The sequence below is a fragment of the Colossoma macropomum genome, unplaced genomic scaffold, assembly GCF_904425465.1.
Source record: "Colossoma macropomum unplaced genomic scaffold, Colossoma_macropomum, whole genome shotgun sequence".
Taxonomy (NCBI): domain Eukaryota; kingdom Metazoa; phylum Chordata; class Actinopteri; order Characiformes; family Serrasalmidae; genus Colossoma; species Colossoma macropomum.
In genome coordinates, this window is record NW_023494790.1 from 32794423 (window position 1) to 32818528 (window position 24106).

The window sequence follows — 24106 nt, forward strand, 5'->3', positions numbered from 1 at the left end:
TGACTCGTACACAAAGTCATTTCCTGGGCAAGCTTTCACTTGAATTGGAAAAGACTTGAAATAGCAGCAGTCTCCAAAATTGCTACTGCAGATTTGTCGGACTACCACTCCATCTTCCAGGCGTGGATGAGAGCCATTGAGCCACAGTGGGGTGTTGGTGCCACACCTGTTTGGACTGACACATGATTCTGGCATCTTGGCACTTTGTCCCTGATAGAAAAGCCGATACCAGCCCCCCAGTTTACACTGGTATCACATTGTAAAGTTGTGGTGGAGTCAGTGCTGATTCTCCAAGTATCATTCAGGGCAGTATAGCTGTAGCAGGGGTCTACACTGGAGCTGCTAAAAGAAACTATAATTGAAATAGGGTTTATATTAAATTGTCAGTGACATTATTTACCCCATAATTAAAACTGAATTTAGTGTTGAACATGTATTGATATCTGATTAGCCCTTTCTTTTTGAAAGAAATTGATAACTTGATATAGAGATCAAAATCCAAGGAGTTTTATAATAGAAGAATTTTCTCCAACCTGTGTTATTTAGTTTATATACAGAAAAAAAGGTAGTAAAGAGGACTCTTACTGTACCTGCACAGTATGAAGAAACAAGGATTGTTACATCTGGTTTAACAAGTTTATAGACATAATAATTTCCTGGGCAAGCCTTGATTTGAATGGGGTTGGATTTGTAGTAATTGCAGGAATTGAACAGCCAGCGAGATCCAATTACGTCATAAGTCACAATTCCATCCCCAACCTGAGGATGTGAACCTCTGAGCAGCAGCGGAGTAAAACCACCACATGTAGTGGAAAACCCACACCACTCAGACATTTGAGCACTTTGTCCTTGAAGACAGTCGATACCAGCCCTTCCATTCTACAAGGGTGTCATCATGTCCTCTGTAGTTTATACGTGTATTTCTCCAGTAGTTGTCCAGGGCAGTATAGTTATAGCATGGGTCAAAGCTGGAATTCAGAAAACAGAAACAAATAAAGTTATGTGGCAATCTGGTAAAGAGCAGGAACTGCTGTAAATGTAATTTGCAGCAATTGGGGCTAACAAGAGTGTTTGTGTTATGTTTTGATCCATAATTCCTAAAATGATTTCCACACTCTTTGCCGGCATGTGGACAATGCTGATTGAGTTGCAAGTCTGTGCACATAAGCGATGTTTAAAATCAAAAATTGATAATGCCATAGAAAATGGAGTGTTACTTTTAAGAGTTATATATATATTTTTTACATTTTTTAGCTTATGAAATTTTAAAAAAAGATCATTACAGCTACATACTTATATTGGTTTCTTGGATGACTCCACTTGAGAAGTTGGCTGAAGTTAATGTGGTGATATCTGCAAGAACATATTTTTTAATATTAAAAGAATTTCAGGCATTATGCTAAAATTGCAATGTTTTAAACAAAATGTCTTAAATTATACCTGTACAGTAAGCCAAATTACATATGACAGGCTTGATGAATTCATAGACATAAAAATTCCTGGGCACGCTTTGAGTCAAATGGAGGTTGTACTGTAGTAACTAGGGCAGCAGATTCCTCCACTATGACCACAGATCTGATGGGTGACTATTACATCCTGTATCTGGGGATGTGAGCCATTTAACCAGAGAGGACTAGCAGTGGTACAGCCCCAACTACAGCGCTCTGACAAGCGTATGTTCATCCCATGATAAAGAAGACGATACCAGCCGTTCCACTCAAAGTCTCGATCACAGACATTATCTGCTGATTCGTTATTGGCTCTCCAGGGCTGATCCAGGACCGTATAGTTACTGCATGGGTCATAACCAGAGACTGCTGTAGTGAGTAGAGCTGTTAAAGACACACACACACAAAAACACAAGACTAAATTGTTTAATTGAAAAAAAGGTTTATTAACCCTCAAATGCATAAAGGGTATAATATAGAGTGTGATGTTTTTGAAAACTGTATCAATAAAAACATTTCGTCATCATCCATGTATTCCTCAAAAGTCTTGTTTGTGAGCCTCATGAATGCCATTTATATATTTCTTTATATGTACATTTATATGTTTCTTTCATATATACATTCTTGCATCACCATCCACACATTCTTTGTAAAGGGAGCGAAAGGTGACCCCTTTAAATTTCCTTTGAATACTCAATATGGAATTTTTTTAACATTTTGTCGGTGAGAATATTGGTAGCACTTTGCTTTACAGAAGGTAATAAATGGGTAATGATATGGTAATATAATGGTAACAAGTTTAACTAGCCTAAAAATTACATGCTAATTGTCTAGCTCTCTCTGAGTAATACATTCGTTTGTCATTTCAACAGTTAAAACTTGGAAATGAAATGGTAAAATAATTAATAATTACAATTAAAATAATAAAGTAGTGTTAACCTAAACATCACATGCTCATTAGTTGTTTATGAATAGTTAATTAATAATTGCAGAATAACCGGTTGGTAATACAATTTTCCAGTTGATACAAAAAAGTTTCATTATGTACTGTTTGCATAACAGCAAACATAAGTAACACTAAATAATTAGTCCGTTGTAGCAGCTTTGTGTTTTTTAAGATTTATAAGGATAGGAGCTCTAACCGCGTAATATCTGCTTAATCAGCATATCACACAAATTCTTTTATCCTCATTTTCAATATTCATAATTTTTGGGGTCTACTAGAATACATTTACATGCTTCAGTGTTCCAAAGACTCTAACTTTCTTATACTGTACATCTGTATTCACCCTGAAACACTCTTTTAGTCAGTGTCAAAACTCCCTAAGAGCAGGAGGAAGAAACACACACACACATATCATATATATATATATGTGTGTAATTACCTGTTTGTGCATTTGCAAGCGGAAAGGAACAGAAACATATATTGAGCCACCTCTTTTAAGTGTAACTTCCAGTTAACTGAGCCAGTTACAGAGAAAAGCATTTAAAGAACATACTTATCATTAATATGATTGCCACCATCTTCAGAGATTCCCCAGGCATTATAGCTGAACTCCTCATTGCCACATAGACTTAAATGTTCCAATCTGTAAAAGATAAACAAAAAACATGAACCTTACTTTAGATCTTGTACCAGCATGTGGTGTCGTCAGATCTTATGAGCTGTAGATCACTAACCTCAGACAGAAGAGCACTGCTCTGTGTTCCTGAGCTCAGACTGAAGCACTTCACTGAGCACCAAGTTTAAATGTGTTCAACTCCCCAAACCTGCTTTTCACAAAGCTGATAAGGAAATGTATCCTTGCACGCTATGCTTAGACTGTATTAGTGACAAATCGTTTCCAATATTTGTTAATATTGGAAGCTTTTTTTCTGTATGTGTTTATTAATAATTTATTATTAATTATTGTTTTTAACATACAGGGCTGAGGTGTTTTAAAAGGGTGTTCTGCAGGGGCACTGACTGATGACGTTTCATTACACAGTGAACAGAATTAGGCCTGTTCAGTTAGATTTAGTGCAATGCAGCTTGTAATATATTGAGTGAAATCATTGTGGGTATAGGTTTATTATCATTCGTAAGGTATTTTATTATGTACTACAGGTTCTATTTTATCTGTTCCTGCTAATTAAAACTCAGAAAAAATGAAAAACTAAATAAACACTATGATGTTATATTTTTGCCACATCCCCTAGCCCTAATTCAGGTCCATTTTTCTTGTTGACAGAACCAAGAACTAATTCTAATAAATGTAATAATTACATATATATTACACATATGCATACATGTAATATTATCCAAACACTTCATTTACCAATTTACAATATTTCTCTACCAATGCTAATCATATGCAAAAGTATTGTTGTGATGTATTAATAAAACAATTATTATTACTATATAGCAATTATTATTCCTGTTATTATTATTATCATTGTTATTATTGTTGAAGTTGCCCTTAGGGTGCTGGCAGCTAACGTGATAATCCCAAAGATATGTGACTTGATGATCTTGAACCAAAATCAGATTTGAAAAAATTATTTAAAGATAAGCTAAAAGCTGTGAAAACTCCACATCAACGGCCTAATTAGAACTGAGTGTGCTTTTCAGACTGCAACCATGGCAACATAAACAACCCCATGGCTTTTTATTTTAGCTGTTCTTGTCTGACAGAACGTTGATTCATTGTAAGATAGTGGATTATGGTGGTTCTGAAAGTGACTATGGTAACTGTCACAAAGCACACTTTGTTCTTCGCCAGCTTCTTGTCTTAGTCATACCTGTTGGACAAGATATAATGCACAAGTAAACTCATGAGGAATGTCAAAGGTGACAGGTGACAAGTGAAAAGCAACCAAACAAACTGCAAAGATGAACTGCTGCTGTGCTGAGAGGATGGGGGGGAGGGATTCTCTTCAAATCTACAGTTCACGTGAAAGGCAGGTTTATTAGTCAACACTGTGAATTTGGGTGAAAAGCGACAGGTTTTATGTACGTGTTTTAAGCCCATGAGCATATAAAGCTGGTCTCTAAACCTCCAGTTGAGTAAATGACTTGAATCTCACACCTCGCTATTCATTTACAATCCTTTAGGCAATGATTCAGTCAAGAAATTTCATCACAATTTGATTTGCTGATTTTGGTTCGATTCACTGAATATACTGAATACTAAAATGTGACCGGAGGGTCTATTTCCACAGTAATGAAGCAGACATTTCAACATACACCCTGCTTTTTCTGAGGGGTTAAAAAAATAGCCAGATAATTTAAATTTGGACAAAAATTATTTTCTCTACATCTTTCAGTTCTTTCATTCACACCTCTACTTTTTGGGAAGAATGTCTCGTCACTGCACCCATCTTACATCTCCATCTGAGACAAAAAAGAAAGATTCCCTCAAAAGATTTCATTTAGCATTCGGGTAACTAAACGCCTTCTTAAGATGAATTAAGTGCATTAGCATTTCTCAAAACTCTTCATGCTTAAAGTGGTGCATTATTTATTTGGATATTTAAGTCAAGTGACATGATAATTAATCATTAGAGCTGCACTATGTATGTTTTGGGGGTTTGGAGACCTCTCTGGTGGAAATGCATAATTGCATGCAACATAACATGGGCTGTGCTTTGGACCCCTCTCCAAATGGATGAATGTGATGACTGTGAGAGTGTTGAATTTAAAGGGAACTCAGTCAAAACTTGGTGAAAGATGTGTCTACAGAAGATGTGGGTGAAGTATCTACTATTGCCATGATATCTTGATCAGTATAATGTAGAGCCCTAAACATTGAGCTGGATCTTCTTTTTGAGCCCGTGGGTGTGACGTTGATACATAAAGCCAAATGATGTGATCTGAAAAACTCACTCAAAGCCACTGACTTTTAACATTTAATATCAATTTAATATATATTTATATTTATATAATATATATTTCATATTTCAAGCTTTACAGGGCAACTTACAGCAGCGCACGCACACCACATTTTAGCATATTTTATTTCTCCTGACTCAGCAAAACTACTGTCGATTTGAATAAAAATCTTACGTAGTGCAGCCTGGGCTTTGGCCTCGTCTTGACTGAGGTGGGCTGAATTTCTCATGAATGGGCTTTAACGCTGTGAAGAGGTATGTTATTTGTCCAGCTCTATCAGAATCTTAAGACTTATTCTCTCATAATTATGAATCATGCAGTGCATTTATATTGATTTGCACTTAGTAGACGCTTTTACAAAAAATGACAAAGACTTTTAAAAGTGTTTTGTTGTCCACTCAGACATTATATTCTAGCTAGAACAAATAGGTTAGATTCCAAACTACCCTTGAGCTCAGACATTGCCAGAAACAGAAGCCAGTGCTAATACCTAGATAGAAAGATAAAGAATGAAACATAGCATAAGTGCAGTACAGTGAATCAACTTTGTTCATCAACTTATATGCTTTACAAAGTGAGGGGTCTTCATTTGTTGTTTGAAGACCACAAGGCAGTCTGTTCAGACAGCCAGTCAATGTTCATTCTACCACCTGTGTGCCAGGACAGAGTGTCAGTAGCCCCTTTGAAACTGATCTAGACATGTTGTAGTTATGACAGTGAGAAATTATGCCGGCCCACATATGTGGACAGTAGTGCCCGGTTGTGCCTTGTGGGTGCAGACAATTACAAAATCCACTGGACTGCAAGTTGTTATTGATGAACTTTATTTGATGTTTTCCATTACCCCCATTACAACTGTCTAGTGACAAAAAAGAAAACATGGAAATATAACTTTTACAGATGATACACTGAGCATTTAATAACATGACTTGGTCCATAGTGTTAAGACATCCCTCAGACAGGCCCAAGACAAGCTTATGCAGAATCAAAGTTGACCAAATGTCTCCAATAATGTTTTTGAAATCTTGTAATACTTGTAAACCTTCATATTTGAATGTTTTCCTGCTCTAGAACCATCATTTTAACCTCATAAAGGGTTTGAGAATAAGCCAATGATTTAAATCATGTTTTAGAGGAAGAGTACCAGTACAGGAAAACTGTTCTACAGAGTTAAATTAATCAGTGTAGTGAGGAGTAAAAAAACGACAAACTCAACACAGCATGTACTTACTGTATAGACTTTACAGTTGTAATACAGAAACTCTCTCAAACTCAAGATTACCCCAAAATAAATGAACAGACTTATTTTATGTGAACACAAGGACAGAATGACTTTTGCAATTAGCAGCAAAATAATTACCGCATGAACTCGAGAATTTAATGTTTGTAATATTATAAGTACTGCAGGCAGTAGAGGTTCAATGATACACTCAAGACATTTTCATGTTATTTACGCAAAATTCAAATGAAGAAAATTGATGACTACAATGTTCTTACACAGCTTAGTAATGACAGTAGAGCTGGGAGGCAGGAGGACTGCTGGAGTGAGGTTCTGATTGGTGCTGATTGATGGTGAACATTAGTGTTTAAATAATGCATTTGCATTAAAGAGCATAATTAATAGAATATCCATTACCCATGGTGCATTATCACACCTCCATGATGCTCACTGTCACAGTTTACATTGTGATTCACAATTCCATGGTGCATTTTTACACCTGTAGTAGGCAGTCATGTACAACTATCTGCCATGAATACTGTTCTTAAGAAAAAAACTGTAGAAAACTAATTGTAGGAACTCCAACCTCAGGCTAAAAATCTACAACCCTGCACCATTTGTGCCTAATCAAAAGCACAGTTTGTATATAATTCATTTAAATTTGATACAAACTAAAGTCTAAACATGTTGTTTATTTGCACAGTTTGTTTATGCAATGTAGAATAATGCAGTTTGATCAAGAGTACATTTTAGTTAGTAGTTTCAAGAAAGGGTACAGTATTAAATGCCAAAATACTATTAATTTAATAAGCAAATATATTCTGAGAAATTATCCCACAGAGAAGTATAACCAGATTCTTTGAGCTCACAGAATCAACTATCATGGACTTTTCTTCTGAACGCGTTTCACTTTCACTCTTACAGTGGATGCCACACCTCTCCTCCTCAGTTCATCCTGAAGCTGAAAAGAAATATGTTTATATTTAATATCTGTTTTGAATTTCCACAGTATTTTTATAATTGAGGAGCAGGAAAGAGATTTGAATGCAATGATGAATGAGAAGTAACAGTGTAGAACTACATTGAATGTTTATTAGAAAGTTTGCAATAAGAAATAAGGGATTAATTTACATTCTGCGAAATGATCATGTGGTTGTTGGTGTCTGTCAGTTTATAGCTTGTCAGGACTTTCAGTCGCACTGCCAGAACGTGTTCTGTGGAAAACGCACAATCAAAATATCATCTAGCAGTATCACTATATATATTTTCTTCAATATGGGGGTCACGAGATAATACATGCTCTGAATCAAATACAGCTAGATTTCATGCTATAAATGCATGACACCAGGAACACTTTGTATAGTTATTTGTAATGAGAGGACTGTAGATGGGCAATCAGTAGGAGATCAAACAAATACCTCAAATATCCTAGTTAATTTGTGAAGACATCACCCAAATGTCAATTACCATTACTTTACCATTTTATTACCAACTTGTTGCTACATTTAGTAACTTAAATTAGAATGTAATTTTTAGGTTAGTAAAGCTTGTTAAAATAATATCACCATATTAATGGAAAGTGGTACCAATCTTTCTTTATCTTATCTTAATTTGTTAACTAAAAAAACAAAATGTAAGTTTAGATTAGTAGAACTTATTACCATTATTTTTTCATTTTATCACCAGATTTCCATTAAATTACAAACTCATTAATTAGTAACAACTCAAAAATTCCTGTGAAAAAATAAGTACAACTTGTTACCAAACTATTACCATGTTATTACCCACTAATTACTGATCTGTAAACTGCTACCAGAACATACTTATTATTCGTATTCATATTCATTTTTATTCATGTTTTATATGACGACTCTGTAACATGGCCACTATATTTACTATATTTACTATAATGTGTTCTGCTTGTAAAGTGCCTGAACTAGTCAGACACGTGCGGTTAAAATAAGAAGATGAGGCTTTACTGATTGGGACGTATAGCAAAGGTCAGATCCAGGAAAAACCAGATACAAGGGCGGGTCCAGACAAGCAAGATTCAAAAAGATTTAGCACTGTGACTTAACAATGACAGTGAATCTGAAGCTGGTGTGGGACAAAGCCAAATGGGAGAATCCAATTTTAATTGCTACACCCCTTGATGTGACACTCCACTGACAAAAAATCAATGAAAAATAAAACATGTCCAAAGAAATTATCAATAAATCTGCGTAAAACCACTAAGCAGGTCTTTGTTACACTGCACTGTGCTTTGTTATACTGCACAAAAATACAACCACAGGATTTGCTTTGAAGTGGTTTAACAACATTCTGCAATTTTAGTGAACAAATACAAAAAGTAGATCTTACCCTGTGGGGTAGTTGTTGGTGTATTGGTGACAGTTATGTTGCTAGTATCTGAAATGAAAAATTGTATGTTAAAAGAAAGTGTTGGAGTAGTTATTTAAATACAATCCTATTTCCAAAAAAGTTGTGACGCTGTGCAAAATGTAAATAAAAACAAAACGCAACGATGTGCAAATTGTTGAAACACTATTGTAACGACTTTTAAGGATGGGTGGAGGGAGGACCCGGGAGCAGGTGTGGAGACAGAGCTGGTTTATTTATACACAACACAAAAACCACTGTCTTAATTAAGACAAGACGCTCACTGGGAATTTTCAGTCCTTTCCTTTCTTTTCTTTTCTTTGCTTTCTTTAGCTCAGCTCAGCTCTCTTCGGCTCTGCTCTCACACCTTCACAGGTCTCCTTCTCTCTCTGGGCTCTGACACCTACTGAGGAAAGAGATGGCTATAAGTAGGCTGGCATAAACAAGACACAGGTGAATATCATCAGCTACTTAGCCCGCTGGTTCAGCCCGACTGGCTTCTCTGTCCTGCATTCAACGCTCAGCCACGCCCCCTTCTCCACATACCCCCACCGCCTGACTCAGGCCAGGCAGTTGTCCAGCCAACAACCCACTCCCCCCCCTCCTGCCCGAGCGGGAGAGGAAGTCGGCCACCACCATCCAACGGAGCCCCCAGCCTGTGAATCACTTCAAATCTAAAGGGTTGAAGAGCTAGATACCAATGAGTGATTCTGGAGTTGGAGTCCTTCGTGCGGTGGAGCCACTGGAGAGGGACGTGGTTGGAACAGAGGGTGATAAGGCTTTACTGATTGGGACGTATAGCAAAGGTCAGATCCAGGAAAAAACAGATACAAGGGGAGGTCCAGGCAAGCAAGATTCAAAAAGATTTAGAACTGTGACTTAATAATGACAGTAATAGGGATTATACAGCACCCTTGACCACAACTTTGCACTTGCTTAAACAGTCTCTGTGTCTGGGTCTCTATCCAGGAACATCTGCAGCTTTGATTCAGCATCAGAAAAAGAATTTTTAAATAATATCTAAATTATGTCTTAATTATCAGAAAGCTTAAAATGTGCTACTGATGTGTTTACAGTAGAGAATCCATCAGAGAACCTCTGCAGGTAACATATAAGCTGGTGTTGTACTGATGAAGGGAGTAACGAGGAAAGAAGGCAGCAGTGGCGCCCCAGTACTGCTTTCCACTATTGGCACAGTGCTGGAGCCTCATTAAATGAGCCTGTCAGTCAGACAGCCCATGAACCAGAAGACTACAGAGGCATCAAACTGCATTGTACTGAGTTTGTTTCCCAGTGGGAAAGGCAGGATCAGAGCTGGCTCTTCCTAATAAGCAACATAAGCAGCCTTTTTTAGAGACTCCCAAACAACTTTGGGGTATAAGATCCGCGAGTGCATGGGAAAAAAGTGACTGGTTGCATCTGGTGATGACAAACAGAAAAGAAAAAAGAGAAGATGTTGCAAAAAAGCTTTTAGTTGGATAACAAGAGGTAGTTGATCTGGATAGTGAAAGCTGAGACGGGTACCTGTAATTTGTAATTATTTATTACTACTTGGTCTCTGCTACTTTGATTTTGACGGCCATTTTTTTCAAAATCTGTACACTGTACCAGAATGATGTTCCTTTGTTACACTATTTTTTTGTTTTGTGCTATTCTGTTTATTGTAGGTAGAGACATTAAAATAGTCGATTAAAAAAAAATCAACATTTTTTTTACAATTTTATTTTTAAATCGTTTATCATCAGGCCATTTGGGGGCAACCCTGCTTAAGGCAACCAAAAGGCTGGAGCAGGCCTTGGGGAGGATGGTGGATTTGCTTTGAAGTGTTTTAACTACATTCTGCATTTTTAGTGAACAAATACAAAAAGTTGTTCTTACCCTGTGGGGTAGTTGGTGGTGCACTGGTGACAGTTATGATGCTAGTATCTGAAATGAAAAATTGTATGTTAAAAGAAGGTAATAGAGGAGTTATTTAAATACAATCCTATTTCCAAAAAGGTTGGGATGCCGTGCAAAATGTAAATAAAAACAAAACACCATGATGTGCAAATCATGTAGCCTCTTATGCTCCTTGGAACCACCAGTGGTTCCAAAATGCACTTCGTCATATTCTTCACAACTTTCATATTTCATAAGCTACATTCAAAAGGTGTTTGTCATATGAGAGCTGTAACTGTCTTCCTTCCAGTCAAATAGATGAGTAATGTAATTTTAAACCCTTATAATAGAAGAAGCTGAAATTTTTTTACAAATCTGAGCTATAAAATATAAACAGATCTGCTCTGTACAAATGATTTTTTATAAAATAATACAAAGAGTGTCTAAGATTTTTGGCTTTCAGCAGTAAATTGTAAGCATATTGCAATATGAGTATGATCATAAAACACATGCTCTGTTAATTTGAGGGGAGCTTTTACAAAAAATAAATAAATAAATAAAATAAAAATTTGCATTTATGTCATGCAGTTACTGAATAATTTGCCTTAAGATTTGGTCATGAAAATTCAGATGGACAAACCAAAATATACCCTGGAGCATAAGAGGTTAAACACTATATTTCATTGAAAATAGTACAAAGACAACACATCAAATGTTGAAACTGAGAAATGTTATTGTTTTTTGAAAAATATTTGCCCATTTTGAATTTAATGCAAACAACATGTTTCAAAAAAGTTGGGACAGGGACAAAAAGGCTGGTAAAGTTGTGTATTACTAAAAAAAGGCTGGTAAAGTTGTGTAATACTAAAAAAAACACCTGGTGGTTGATTAACAAAAGCATAGTAACATGATTGGGTATAAAACAGCATCTCAGAGAGTCTGAATCCTTCAGAAGTAAAGATGAGGAGGGGTTCACCACTTTGTGAAAGACTGCACGGGCAAATAGTGCAGCAATTCAAAAATAACGTTTCTTAACATAAAATAGCAAAGAACTTTTGCTTTTCATCATCTACAGTACATAATATCATTAAAAGATTCAGAGAATCTGGAGAAATCTCTGTATACAGGGGACAAGGCCAAAAAAACAGTATTTGCTGGCAGGGGTCTTTGGGCCTTCAGGTGGCACTACATTAAAAACAGACATGATTCTGTAGTGGAAATCACTGTATGGGCTCAGAAACACTTCTGAAAACCACTGTCTATGAAAACAGTTTGTCGCTGCATCCACAAATGCAAGTTAAAACTCTAAAGCGCAAAGAAGAAATCATACATTAACAGGACCCAGAAATGCTGCCACCTTCTCTGGGCCCAAGGTCTTGGAATAGTGGAAAATGGAAAAGTGTCCTGTGGTCCGACAAATCAACATTTGAAATTCTTTTTGGAAATCATGGACACTGTGTCCTCAGAGCTAAAGACCACTCAGCCTGTTATCGGTGCACAGTTCAAAAGCCAGTATTCATTATGGTATAAGGGTGCATTAGTGCACATGGCGAGGGTGACGTGCACATCTGTGATGGCACCATTAATGCTGAACGATATATACATGTTTTGGCAACATATGCTGCCATCCAGACAATGTCTTTTTTAGGGAAGGCCTTGTTTATTTCAGCAAGACAATTTCCAAACCACATTCTGCATGTATTACAGCAGCATTGCTCCGTATTAAAAGAGTCCAGGTGCTAAACTGGCCTGCTTGCACCTGTCACCACTGAAAACATTGGGCGTATTATGAGATGAAATATACAACAGAGGAGACCCCGAACTGATGAGTAGCTGAAATCCTATATCAAACAAGAATGGGAAACATTTCACTTTCAAAACTCCAGCAGTGTCTCCTCAGTTCCCAAACACTTACAGAGTGTTGTTAAAAGAAGAGGTGATGAAGCACAGCGGTAAACATGTCCCTGTCCCAACTTTTTTGAAATGTTGTTGGCATCAAATTCATTATGTGCATATATTTTTTCAATTTCAGCAATTTCAGCATTTGATATGTTGTCTTTATACTACTTCAAATGAAGTATAGAGTTTACACGATATGCATATCATTGCATTTTGTTTTTATTTAAATTTTGCACAGCGTCAAATTTTTTGGAAATGTGGTTGTAAATAATCTTACATGTGTGGCCATGGGTTACTTTGCAGGGTAAGAGAACTAAAAACTAAAGAACTATTTTACTGTAAATTCTGGAAAGTGTACTTATCATATGTAAATATGATTTTATGATATAAATTGTTATAGTTGGTGACTGCACATTCAATCTAGGTGCACAAAATCCTATTAATATTTACAAATCAAGAATTTATCTCATGCATGAATTTTCATGTAATTTATTTTCATGTAATTATTATCAGTATATTACCTGTACAATAGGCTGTAGTGCAGGTATTTGGTTTGACAAACTTGTACACATAGTAATTTCCTGGGCAGGCTTTCACTTGAATTGGGAACGATTTGTAAAAGCAGCAATCACTGCCACTGCTTCCACAGATTTGCCGGACCACCACTCCATCTTCTACATGTGGGTGAGAGCCACTGAGCCAAAGAGGGCCATAAGTGCCACACATGTTTGGACTGACACAGGTTTCTGGCATCTTGGCACTTTGTCCCTGATAGAAAAGTCGATACCAGCCCACCCAGTTCACATACATATCACAGTTTAAAGTTGTGCTGGAGTCAGTGCTGCTTCTCCAAGTATCATTCAGGGCAGTATAGTTGTAGCAGGGGTCTACACTGGAGTTGCTAAAAGAAACTGTCAGTGAAACATAAGTTATTAAGCTTATTCTATTGTCATTTATACATTTTACAAAATTAAAATTAAATTATTTTTTGAGCATGTATTGGTGTTTGATGCTTAGCCCTAAATATCCTATTATAAGGAATAAATCACACAATATACAAATCAAAACCCCAAAAAAGTTTATACTAAAGGGTTTATATCCAAACTGCACCATTTAGCCTATAAGAGTAATAAAATCATCAAAGAATAGACAAATGATACAGTAGAGGTAGTGAAGAGGAGTTCTGCTGTACCTGCACAGTATGAAGGAACAGGGATCGATATATCTGGTTTAACAAGTTTATAGACGTAATAATTTCCTGGGCAAGCCTTGACTTGAACTGGGTTGGATCTGTAGTAATTGTATGAGTAGTACCAGCGAGATCCAGTTACTTCACGAGTCACAATTCCAGCCCCAATCTGTGGATGTGAACCTCTGAGCAGCAGTGGAGTAAAACCACCACATATCATATAATTCACACACCATTCAGGCATTTGAGCACTTTGTCCTTGAAGATACAGTCGATACCAGCCCTTCCATTCTACAAGGGTGTCATCATGTCCTTGGTCGTATGTGCGTGCATTTCTTCAGTAGTTGTCCAGGGCAGTATAGTTATAGCATGGGTCAAAGCTGGAGTCTGTTGCTGTGAAACAGAACCCAAGACAGATATGTGGCAACCTTAACAATAACAGCTGTAAATGTAATTTTCTACAAACAGAATTTAGTGAGAGGTTTGGTCATAATTCATAAGATGTTTCTCATGATCATTGTATTTACCCATAAACGGTCTCATATGATTATCATATATTAACTAAAACTTGTTAAGGAACTTTAAGAGTCAAAGTACACTTGATTTTAAGTGTGTATATGTGTGTGCAATATGGTTGGCCTAGGTATTGTGTATTGTAGAACTTGGGGCCCTGTTTGTGCACATATTTATAAATGAATGTAATGCGTCAGAGATGCAATGACAACATAAACAATTGATGCCCTGTTTCATAATATGTTGTCATCTCAGCAGCAGGCAGAATAAACCATTAACTAATTTGGTGGGTTTTCGACCCTCACCTGCCCTACTCTAGTGCATATAATTTATATATAAATCATTTATAAATAATTTTAAGTTTTAAATCAAGTGTACCATGATTAAGAAATTTTAATTATAATGATTTTGGTCATAGAAATTAGGGGCATTAATTTTAAGAGCTACATATAATTTTTTATTTATTTAATATTTGCTAATAAAGGTTAATTATCTTTTTTATTTTAAAAAAGTTCTCACAACTACATACTTATATTGGTTTCTGTGGTGATGACTCCGGTCGTTGAGAAGTTGGCTGGAGTTAGTGTGGTGATATCTGCAAGAAGTATTTTTTTTTTTACTTTAGATGAAAGTCAAGCATTATGCTAAAATGACAAACCAAGAATGTCTTAAATGATACCTGCACAGTAGGCTGAATAACAATACCCAGGCTTGATGAATTCATAGACATAAAAATTTCCTGGGCACGCTTTGATTCGAATGGAGGTTGTACTGAAGGGACAATAGCATCTGCCAACATCACCACCATTACCACAGATCTGATGGGTGACAATTCCATCCTGTATCTGGGGATGTGAGCCATTTATCCATAGGGCAATATTAGTGGAACATCCACTACTACAGCGCTCTGGCATGCGTATGTTCATCCCATAATAGAGAAGACGATACCAGCCGTTCCACTGAAAGACTTGATCACACACCATATTCCATGATGCATTAGTAGCTCTCCAGGGCTGATCCAGGACTGTATAGTTACTGCATGGGTCATAACCAGGGTTTGCAGTAGTAAGTGCAGCTGTTAAAGACAATGAGGAAAAAGAAATGCATGACTTTAAATGCTTGACTGAGAAAAAGGCATGTTCTCTCTGGAATTCATAGATGTGATTTTTAAAAATATATTTTAGTAATAAAAAACATTTAATTCCTTGATACTCAACAAAAATATCAGGCTTGCTTGTTAGCCACTGACTTACTGCTCATGTGATTCAAGTTATTTACAAGTACTGTATTTTTAACTCAATGCCAGACAATACATAAAATATAAATATAAATATATGACAGATTTTGAAAACATAGAAATATTCAGATAGTCTAATTAGCCAGCGAGCAAACTACCACAGCTAATACTTAGTTCGCTAGCAAATTTTAGTGAGTCAGTTAGCTAACATTATGAAGCTAGCTAGAAAATTTTGAGTGCTGTTTCTACTGTAATTCTGTTCAAATTGTTATTGAAAAACTGATGGAAGGACTGACATAAATAAATATGTTAGTCCTTTGATCAGTTTTTCAATAAATTAATAAATATGTACATAGAACTTTTCTTCAACAGACTCAGCAAATAGGCACCAGAATGAATGAAATATGATCATTAATTAATTAATCATCAAATTTAATTTATTCTGGTGCCTCTGATGCCGCCTGAGTCAGTTGAAAAGTGTTCCAATGCATTTAAATAGTACTGAATTTCATTATTCTTTATTGTACATGTAACAACAACAACAACAACAATAATAATAATAATAATAATAATAATAATAATAAAGTTACATTTATATAGCGCCTTTCACAATCCCAAGGCTACTTTACATAACAAAGGGGGAATGACTAAGAGGAAAAGTGTCAGGCTTGGACATGCAGTGTTATGCCTGTACATGTCAAGAACAAAGACCGCACATAAAGCCTCAAAGTCCACCGCTGGCACTAGCAACATCTATAGGAGGGCAATAAGAAATAGAGTGACGCTTTACTGTCACCAATCACTGCCTTGTTCCTAAAGTACGTTCTTGTAGATATATCAGTGCTTGTATAGATAGAAGGTGGGATGGATTGGTGATATTAAAGTATAGGATAAATTAAAAGGAAAGAAAAAACTAAAATATGTTCCTTATTATAAACTTTTGTTGGCCGATTTTTTAGATAAGTATCAAGTTTTAAATGTTAATTGGACAATGTAGTCAAATAAGTTGAGTTATAGGAAAATAATTGATCATATATATGATGGTGTTATACAGTTTGGTGATTGTAGTAAGAAAGAAAAAGACAATTTATTACACCTGCCGTTATGTAAATTAATTACAGGAAAACAAAAAGATATGTGGTCAGCTGCTTTAGGAAGACTTCCAGAGAGAAACATTTTGAAATTGAGCAGTTAGGGTTAGGGTTAGTAAAAACTACTGAGTGTCCAATGCTGGACTTCTTTGAGAAAGAAACTACTGGTGACTTATTAGTCCCTATTGTTGATTTCTATCAATATGGGAACATTTTCATACAGTTTAAACATAAATATTACCAGGAAAAAAATATTATATATGGTGTTTTAACTTGAATATATTTTGTAATAAAATTTTATTTGGGTATTCTATTGAGAAGATGAAAGACACTTTATGAAAAGAGGCGATGTGGGAGAAAATGAGTGTCCAGTGGAGCAGCTCAGAAGTAACCTAGGCAAGGATTAGATGCGCTCATCAGGTCAGCGATAATGTGCGAATGTCCAGAAGTGGAGGTGAAAGTCCAAGGTAAGCTCATCTATTGTGTTCTTGACACTAGCTCTTAAGTTATTTTATTTAGTCAGAGTCTCTTCCAGAAGTATTTGAAGGAGAAGTAGAAGGAGGTTCAGCAGGCAGAGAGAATACCCTGTAACATACTCAGTGCTTCAAATGGACTCCAAGTTTTGCTGGACTTTGAAGTAGGGGGGTGTAAAAGTGCCCAGTACAGGTGTAGTGATAGTGGATCTTCCCCCAACGTATGGTTTTAGGCATGGATGTGGTTCATCATTGCTGGGAAGGCCTCTGCCAGAAGGGGGAACATTACCTAACTCTCTTTAAATCTACCCTGCCCTAGAAGAGATGACGTGGAGCCAAGTTTTTACAGTCTGCTTGTGTTCAAAGGCTGAGAAAAACAGGAATTACAGCCTAGGAGTTTCAGTGCTATGCATTGAAGCTCCAGTACGACTGGCACCACAGTCAGAGGCGGTAATGTGGGCTGATGTCCCCCAAGCATTAAAGTCAAGTAGAGAACATATTAAATTACTTTTTATTTATTTGGATTCCAAGCTAGACCTACTTTCCACACCTACGAGGGGGATTTGCGTTACATGGAATGAGAAACAGGAAGAAGAGGCTGTTTTAAGTACAATTTGAGCTAAATCGATCTCAGCACATCTGACTAACATCTCATCAGGAATGACAGCCCTTCATCTAAAGCTGTATCATAGCAAGAGAGAGTCGCAAGACACGCCCTGCTGCAGTTTTGTTTTCTCTTTTGAGAATTCCCGTGTCACTCTGTCTGAAAGGGCGGGAAGCAAAATTATTGTAGAGTTTGCTCAGCATGTTTTAAACCTACATCTGTCTCCTGTACAACATCTGAAGAATTAAATCCTTTCTCTTTGAGGAGGACACTCAGATGTTTGTTTAACCCCTTAACACCTCAGGGCTTGATTACTGCAGCTAAGGTCCCTGAAGCTGAACCAGAATCCAAAAACCTGGGTTGTCTTCTCTTTTAACACACATAACTCCACTTTTAAATTAACTACACTGCAAATAGTTGCCTACATTGGATTTAAAATCCATCGTCTTGCCTATAAAGTCAAAAACGAATCACCATCAGCGACACTTGCAGGGTGCAAGTAACACAAGAATCAACACCGTTACCTAAATAAGAGCTATTCACAAAGTGACAGTGGTAGTGATTAGTGCAACAGTGTCTTTTAACACTGCAGTATTTTCTCCGGGGTTTTAGGCAAGAGCCTATCGAAATCCGCATGTAAATGAGGTCATACATATTAAAGTCGCTCCAAGTGAAGCCACTGTTGGCTGCCAGAGTGAACACAATGGAAAAAATGCGAACAAAGAAATGAAGAAAAGCTCAGAAACTGAGAAGGTTTGGCAAATTAAAATGAATTGTTTGATGAAAATGCTTTACCAACTAGCAAAAATGTCTTTTTCACATGTTTAAATTGAATTCCAAAAATGTATCGTAAATAGAAAAATAAAATTTAACATCAAAACTAGTTGCAATAAAATCAATTCAATCATGTAGTTAGAATCTCAACATATCAAATTACTCTTCACTCATTTGGATTCTAAGCTAAACCTACTTTCTATACACAGAAGGGGAATTTGCAGTACGTAGATGCAGGGCGAAAAGTACAATACCAGTTAAACCTGTCAATCTGAAACGTCATAGAGATTTAGAGAGGTGCTTTTTTTTTTTGCAACATTGGATTGCATGAAGTAAAAATGCAGCAATGCCTCACATCACATAAGCGTTAAAACGCTCCGGTAATCCTCATTTATGAATGGACAAACGTGTTACCACCATGCTATTTGCTCTTAACATTACTGTAAATCTGGCAGTGTGTTTTACGGCAGTCTCCAGACATAAACTTCACCCCTGCTCAATCTGGAAACCCCACTGTGTAGCAGGCCCGCCACTCCACCTCTCAGCTGGATGCAGCCGGACAGCCAAACCACTGCCTACCTCCCCAGGCCATCTCCACCTCCACACGGCCACCCTGCCGAGCTCCTTCACAACTCCCACAAGGACAGCCGGACCGCCGCTCCCTGCACCGGAATTGCTGACCCCTCATTTCCCGCCACCGCTGGTTACCGAGCCACGAACCCATCGTCCTCTGCAAAGGCTCGACTTTTATTCACAATTTGAACTGGAACCGCCCTTCTTTTTACAGAGTTGATGGGATTCATCCTAATAGGCTGGGTTCACAGATTTTAGTCCACAATATATTTTACTCTGTTTACAACTCCAGATGACTATTATACACCTGAAACTCAAGTATTTCCGTAGTTTTGGGTAGAAGACCCAGGACCAGCTCTTCATTAAAAAGAAATAACAAAGAAGTGAAAAATATTAATGGTTTTATTAATCCAGAAAATCTGATTTGTATTAATCCAACACCAATTACTTTACACTCATGAGAAAACCCTGCAGTAAATGCTATAACAGATCTTGAGAGTTTTAAAAAAACAGAAAAGGTTTAGGCATAATACATCTTAACATTAGAAGCCTACTTCAGAAGGATGGATCACATGCCAGGTACTGAGGGTTTTTACTAAACTGGAAAAATCTGCTTTTAGTTACAGAGCAGCAGCGAGCTGGAACTCACTACAGGAAACACTACAGCTCAGCTTGCTGGGTCACTCGGCCATTTTAAACTTCTACTCTCTAACCACCTCCACTCTGCCTGCAACTGTTTTACCTGATTTTTTTTACCAGTACTGTCTTATTTTCATTATTTTATTATTTATTTATTAGTTTATTTATTATTATTCATATTCTTATTCTCATTTTAATTATGATTATTTTATTATTTTATTTTTGTCATTTTAATAAATTTGTTGTTTACTTTTTGATCTTGTTCTCCTCTTATTTTATTTTGATTTGATCAATGTCATATTTTGCTAGCTTGGTACATAATAACACCCTTTACAGGTGACGTGTGCTACTGGACTTTACCTCATTATATTAGCAGCAAGTTTATAACTAACAATACTCACATGGTAGACGTCACTTCTATTCCTTACGCAGTTACATATTGGAATTCTCTTGTAAAAAATCCTGATTGGAAATATATTTGGACCTTACCTTCTAAATATCTGTTAACCAATAAAATAAAGGAAGTTTCTTACAAAATTATACATAGATGCTATCCAGTTAACCAATTTCTTGCTAAATTTAAAAAGGATATCATTCTCAATTGTTCTTTCGGTGATGTAAATCCAGAAACTCTTCTACACCTGTTCTGGCACTGCTCCCACACAAAAAAGCTTTGGAAGGATGTATGTAGATTTATCATTATCATGGATTGTATCGACCCTGATTTTAATCTCTCTTTGGATAATGTGTTGTTTGGCTTCAGTCATTATAAAAATAATAAAGTCAAAGAATATTATATTATTAATTTGATCATTCTTTTGGCAAAATTTCATATACATAAATGCAAATTTACTCACTCCAAACCAGATTTTCTCAAATTCGAAATAGAAGCTAAACAATACACAACTTCTATTGCCCTCTCCAAAAACAAAAAGCTGTCAAAACAATGAATCTATGCACCTTATTTAATTTGTTTCTGTAAAAACGTGTTCATTCCCCTGGCTTTCTTTGTTTTTTTTTTTGTTTAAACTTGTTTAAATTTGTTTCCACATTTTTCTTATGCAATTTGTTATCTGACTTATGCAATTATACAATAAACAATTGGGGACTAACAATACTCACATGGGCTGCAATACTTCCTGGTCTGGGAAAAGACCCAAGCTTGGTTTTAGTTGTCCTTAAATAATGCCTGGGCAAATTCAGACATGCTCAGTGTGTTTGAAATGTTTTTTGATCTTGTTCATTCTGTGGGGTTTTTAGCTTATGATTCAAGTATCCATTTATGAACAAGCTTTTCTTGGATTCTGCATTTACTTTATAAGTTATTAGTGATGGTCATTATTGTCTCCCCTTGCAGAGGAGAGGGACTGGGATGTGCTGGTTTGGATAGACCAGTGGGAGTCTATTTAAAGAGCTCACTGAATTTCTATAGAGAGAGGAGATGGTTGGTTGATTGTTGAGCCGATGCATTTTGAGGAAAATTGCTGCTTCCTCGAAGTTCATAAATTTATTATGTAAACAGTGTTTTTTTGTCAACATTGTGGGGTTTTCCACACCTTTCAATACACACCCTTGTACTGAATGTGCTTTTGTGGTTGGCCACAGCTCTTTTTTACAACCCACAACCTTGTCAGAGCATATCTACTCTCACCTGCAAGCAAAGTGTAACAATTATCTGTTCATTTCTTGATGAATAAAAAAAGAATAAATTAAATAGTGTCATTACCTGTTTGTGCTTTTGTCAGACCACCTGTGAAGTGTTAAAGAGAAAGGAAACAAACATTTAGCAAGCGGGAGAAAGATTTCCAGTTGACTGAGCCAATTGTGGAAAAAGGCAGTTATAGAACATACTTATCATTAATACGATCGCCACTATCTTCAGAGACAGCACAGGCATTTGAACTGAACCCTCCATTGTCACACTGACATCAATACTTCAGATAACAAGTAAAATATTCAAATCTGCAATAGAAACTAACACAAATCTTACTGTAGATTTGTACCAGTATCTACGCTGTTTTCATCATCATAATACAATTAAACAAACTGCAGATCACGAACCTCAGACAGAAGACCATGCTCCATATTCTTCAGGTAAGATCACTGAAACAGATTTCCTGTTATCACGTTTAAATATGTTCAACCACCCAAACCTGCTTTTCACAAAGCTGATGATGGAAAAATGATTTCCTTGTAGTGTGCATGTAATTTAATTATTTCATGAGGTTGAGGCAGATTGAAGTTTTATTTAAAACAAAGGTTGTAACCAGAAAATATGTTATGTGTTAACCAATGTAGCCCCTTGTGCACCATTATTAGTTATTATAGCCAAAGGTTATTCTGAGAATCAATAGAGCTGCACTGCATTCCAAGAGGACTGCAGTATAGCTTTTCACCCTGTCCCAGCATACCTGTCGAAAGAGATGTGATGTTCAAATACCAACCATGCCTGTTTCTAGCAAAAGCAGAAGTAACTTCAAGAGCAATGACATTTGCATGTCGCACAAAAACTTGTATCTCCACTTTTGTTTTACCTTTCTGCATAAGTGCAGTTACCCTTTTAATTATGTTGAAATGATGAACGGACAAATAAAATGGTCCAAAATTACTTAGGGAAAAAAAAACTTCTTACATCAACTACCATTATAAGTTTTTTTTTTTTTTCTCCTGTAAAGTTACAATTTTGGAGATACAAGGTTCTGACAGATATGATATTGATGAAGTATAGAGTCTGCATAAAGTCACACTGATGGATAAACATCTTAATAGCTTAAATAAATAAAAAACAGTCAACATGGCCTGGTTCGGAGGAGCAGTGCTCAGTAGAATAGCGCTTCTCAACCTTTTTGAACTGTAACCATCCAAAGATGTCTTTTGGGGTTCTCCACTCATCTCTAAACACACCACAGCTCTTCAAATCTCTTCACATTCTGTGGACTTTAACTCTGAAAGGGTTGTAAACTGCTCTGCAGTCTGCTTCTGGTGTAAACAATTGCTACATTACTAGCTGCAAGGCACAAGGCGAGAACTTTGTCACACAAGATGACTGCCAAACGCATGGAAGACAATGAAAAAAAGGAATTTGGAGACATCAGATACTTCATTCTAAACTCGTTCTGAATGAAACAACATGTCTGCTTTTTTGTGTATGTTTTGTAGCACTGTTAGTTAATTATGCACTTGTTATACACAAGTTATAAGTTAGTAAAGATAGCTATTTAAGCATGGCTGCAGTGACTGGAGTAGCACACAAAAGTTACACCAGGTCTTTATTTATTTTTTTTTTATTATGAACAGCAAATATATTGTACAAGAGACAGACAAGTATGTTAAGACAAGACAAGCCACAAAGAAAAAACACACTCAAAAGGAAAGGAAAAAAAAATAAAAATTCTTCCCATACCAGACAAACAGTACATAAGGCAAACTAACAAAGACGAGACAGACCAAACAAAGAAAAAAAAGGAGGTGTAGTTATAATAATAATAATAATAATAATAATAATAATGACAGACAGGCAGTATACAAAGTAAATAAAGTGGTAAGATATATGTATACACATATACACACACACACATTCAACATCTTTGTACATAAAATACAATAGTCTATTACATCAATAATAAGTTGGCAATATTGCTTTGCTGTGCAGAAGAAAGGGAGAGCCAGGGTGCCCCCAGGGACCCCCCACCAACCTTTATCTGTCCCCTCCGTACTCTTCGTCTCTCTCGCCCACCCCCCCAGCCCCAACCTGCTTCCCGGCACAGGCTGAACATCGCAACAGAGCCACTTTGCACAAGATTCCTTTGAAGTGCCCATGTGGCCTTACTGAGATGGCCACTACGCACAGGATTCCTTTGTTCTGTGTTTGTCAGTGAAAGCTGCTGATTTTGCTCTCTCTGAAGAGGCAACAGAGCTCTGCCGTAACGGGAGGGGGGCGGATGGTGGTAATGGTGGTCCAGGAAGGCAGTAGGGCAGAGCAGACAAACAGGTCTGGAGGGGAAACCCCCTAAGGACCCCACAGCATCCCACGCCCGTGCACAGCAGCACACACTGATGGTGTGTTGCATTATACAAGATGTCCTTATAAAATATGTGTATATATGTATATACATACATATGCATATATGCATACATTACACACTCTCAAATATGTAAAGGGGGGGAAGAAATATCGGGGTACTACTACTCATGTCATGTTACATAGTTTTAGTAAGTTTGAAAAGTTTAGAATAAATGCAACTATTTTGTTGTGGATTGCAGCTGATGCTTGTTCACAAGATAGGTGTTCTGATAATAGATTAGTCCACTGTGTTACA

General features: G+C 36.6%; 2 protein-coding genes across 3 annotated transcripts in view; both read right to left on the reverse strand.

Annotated features, from left to right (window-relative positions):
• Nucleotides 1-3188, reverse strand: part of LOC118809643 — a 39436-nt gene extending 36248 nt beyond the window's left edge. Inside the window, exons 1-2 of the mRNA XM_036573124.1 lie at nucleotides 3129-3188; nucleotides 2948-3037 (exon numbers count right to left, since the gene is read on the reverse strand). Of these exons, the coding sequence (XP_036429017.1) occupies nucleotides 2948-3011 (64 nt within the window). The 5' untranslated portion in view covers nucleotides 3012-3037; nucleotides 3129-3188. The remainder of the gene's footprint in view (nucleotides 1-2947; nucleotides 3038-3128) is intronic.
• Nucleotides 3189-6868: 3680 nt separating this feature from the next.
• LOC118809645 lies at nucleotides 6869-21892 on the reverse strand. 2 transcript variants are annotated; one of them, XM_036573126.1, is made up of 10 exons: nucleotides 21849-21892; nucleotides 21639-21749; nucleotides 21514-21537; nucleotides 15076-15471; nucleotides 13887-14276; nucleotides 13216-13605; nucleotides 10796-10843; nucleotides 8900-8947; nucleotides 7670-7752; nucleotides 6869-7499 (listed from the first exon to the last, which is right to left on the reverse strand). In XM_036573126.1, exons 5-10 carry the CDS (start codon nucleotides 14125-14127, stop codon nucleotides 7419-7421), a joined length of 891 nt encoding a protein of 296 aa, XP_036429019.1. In that variant the 5' UTR covers nucleotides 14128-14276; nucleotides 15076-15471; nucleotides 21514-21537; nucleotides 21639-21749; nucleotides 21849-21892; the 3' UTR covers nucleotides 6869-7418. The 2 variants fall into 2 exon arrangements, with proteins under 2 accessions (XP_036429019.1, XP_036429020.1); XM_036573127.1 differs by lacking the exon at nucleotides 21639-21749 and having other exon boundaries at nucleotides 21849-21879.
• Nucleotides 21893-24106: the final 2214 nt, after the last annotated feature.

What these genes read in the sequence shown, in the direction of transcription:
- LOC118809645 (XM_036573126.1), bottom strand. Translation starts at nt 14,127, where the DNA reads ATGCCTGAATGGTGTGTGAATTATATGATATGTGGTGGTTTTACTCCA. An exon ending in ACCAACAACTACCCCACAGG is followed by an intron (nt 7,753 to 8,899) that starts GTAAGATCTACT and finishes CGTTTTCCACAG; the next exon opens with AACACGTTCTGGCAGTGCGA. An exon ending in ACATGATCATTTCGCAGAAT is followed by an intron (nt 7,500 to 7,669) that starts GTAAATTAATCC and finishes ATTTCTTTTCAG; the next exon opens with CTTCAGGATGAACTGAGGAG.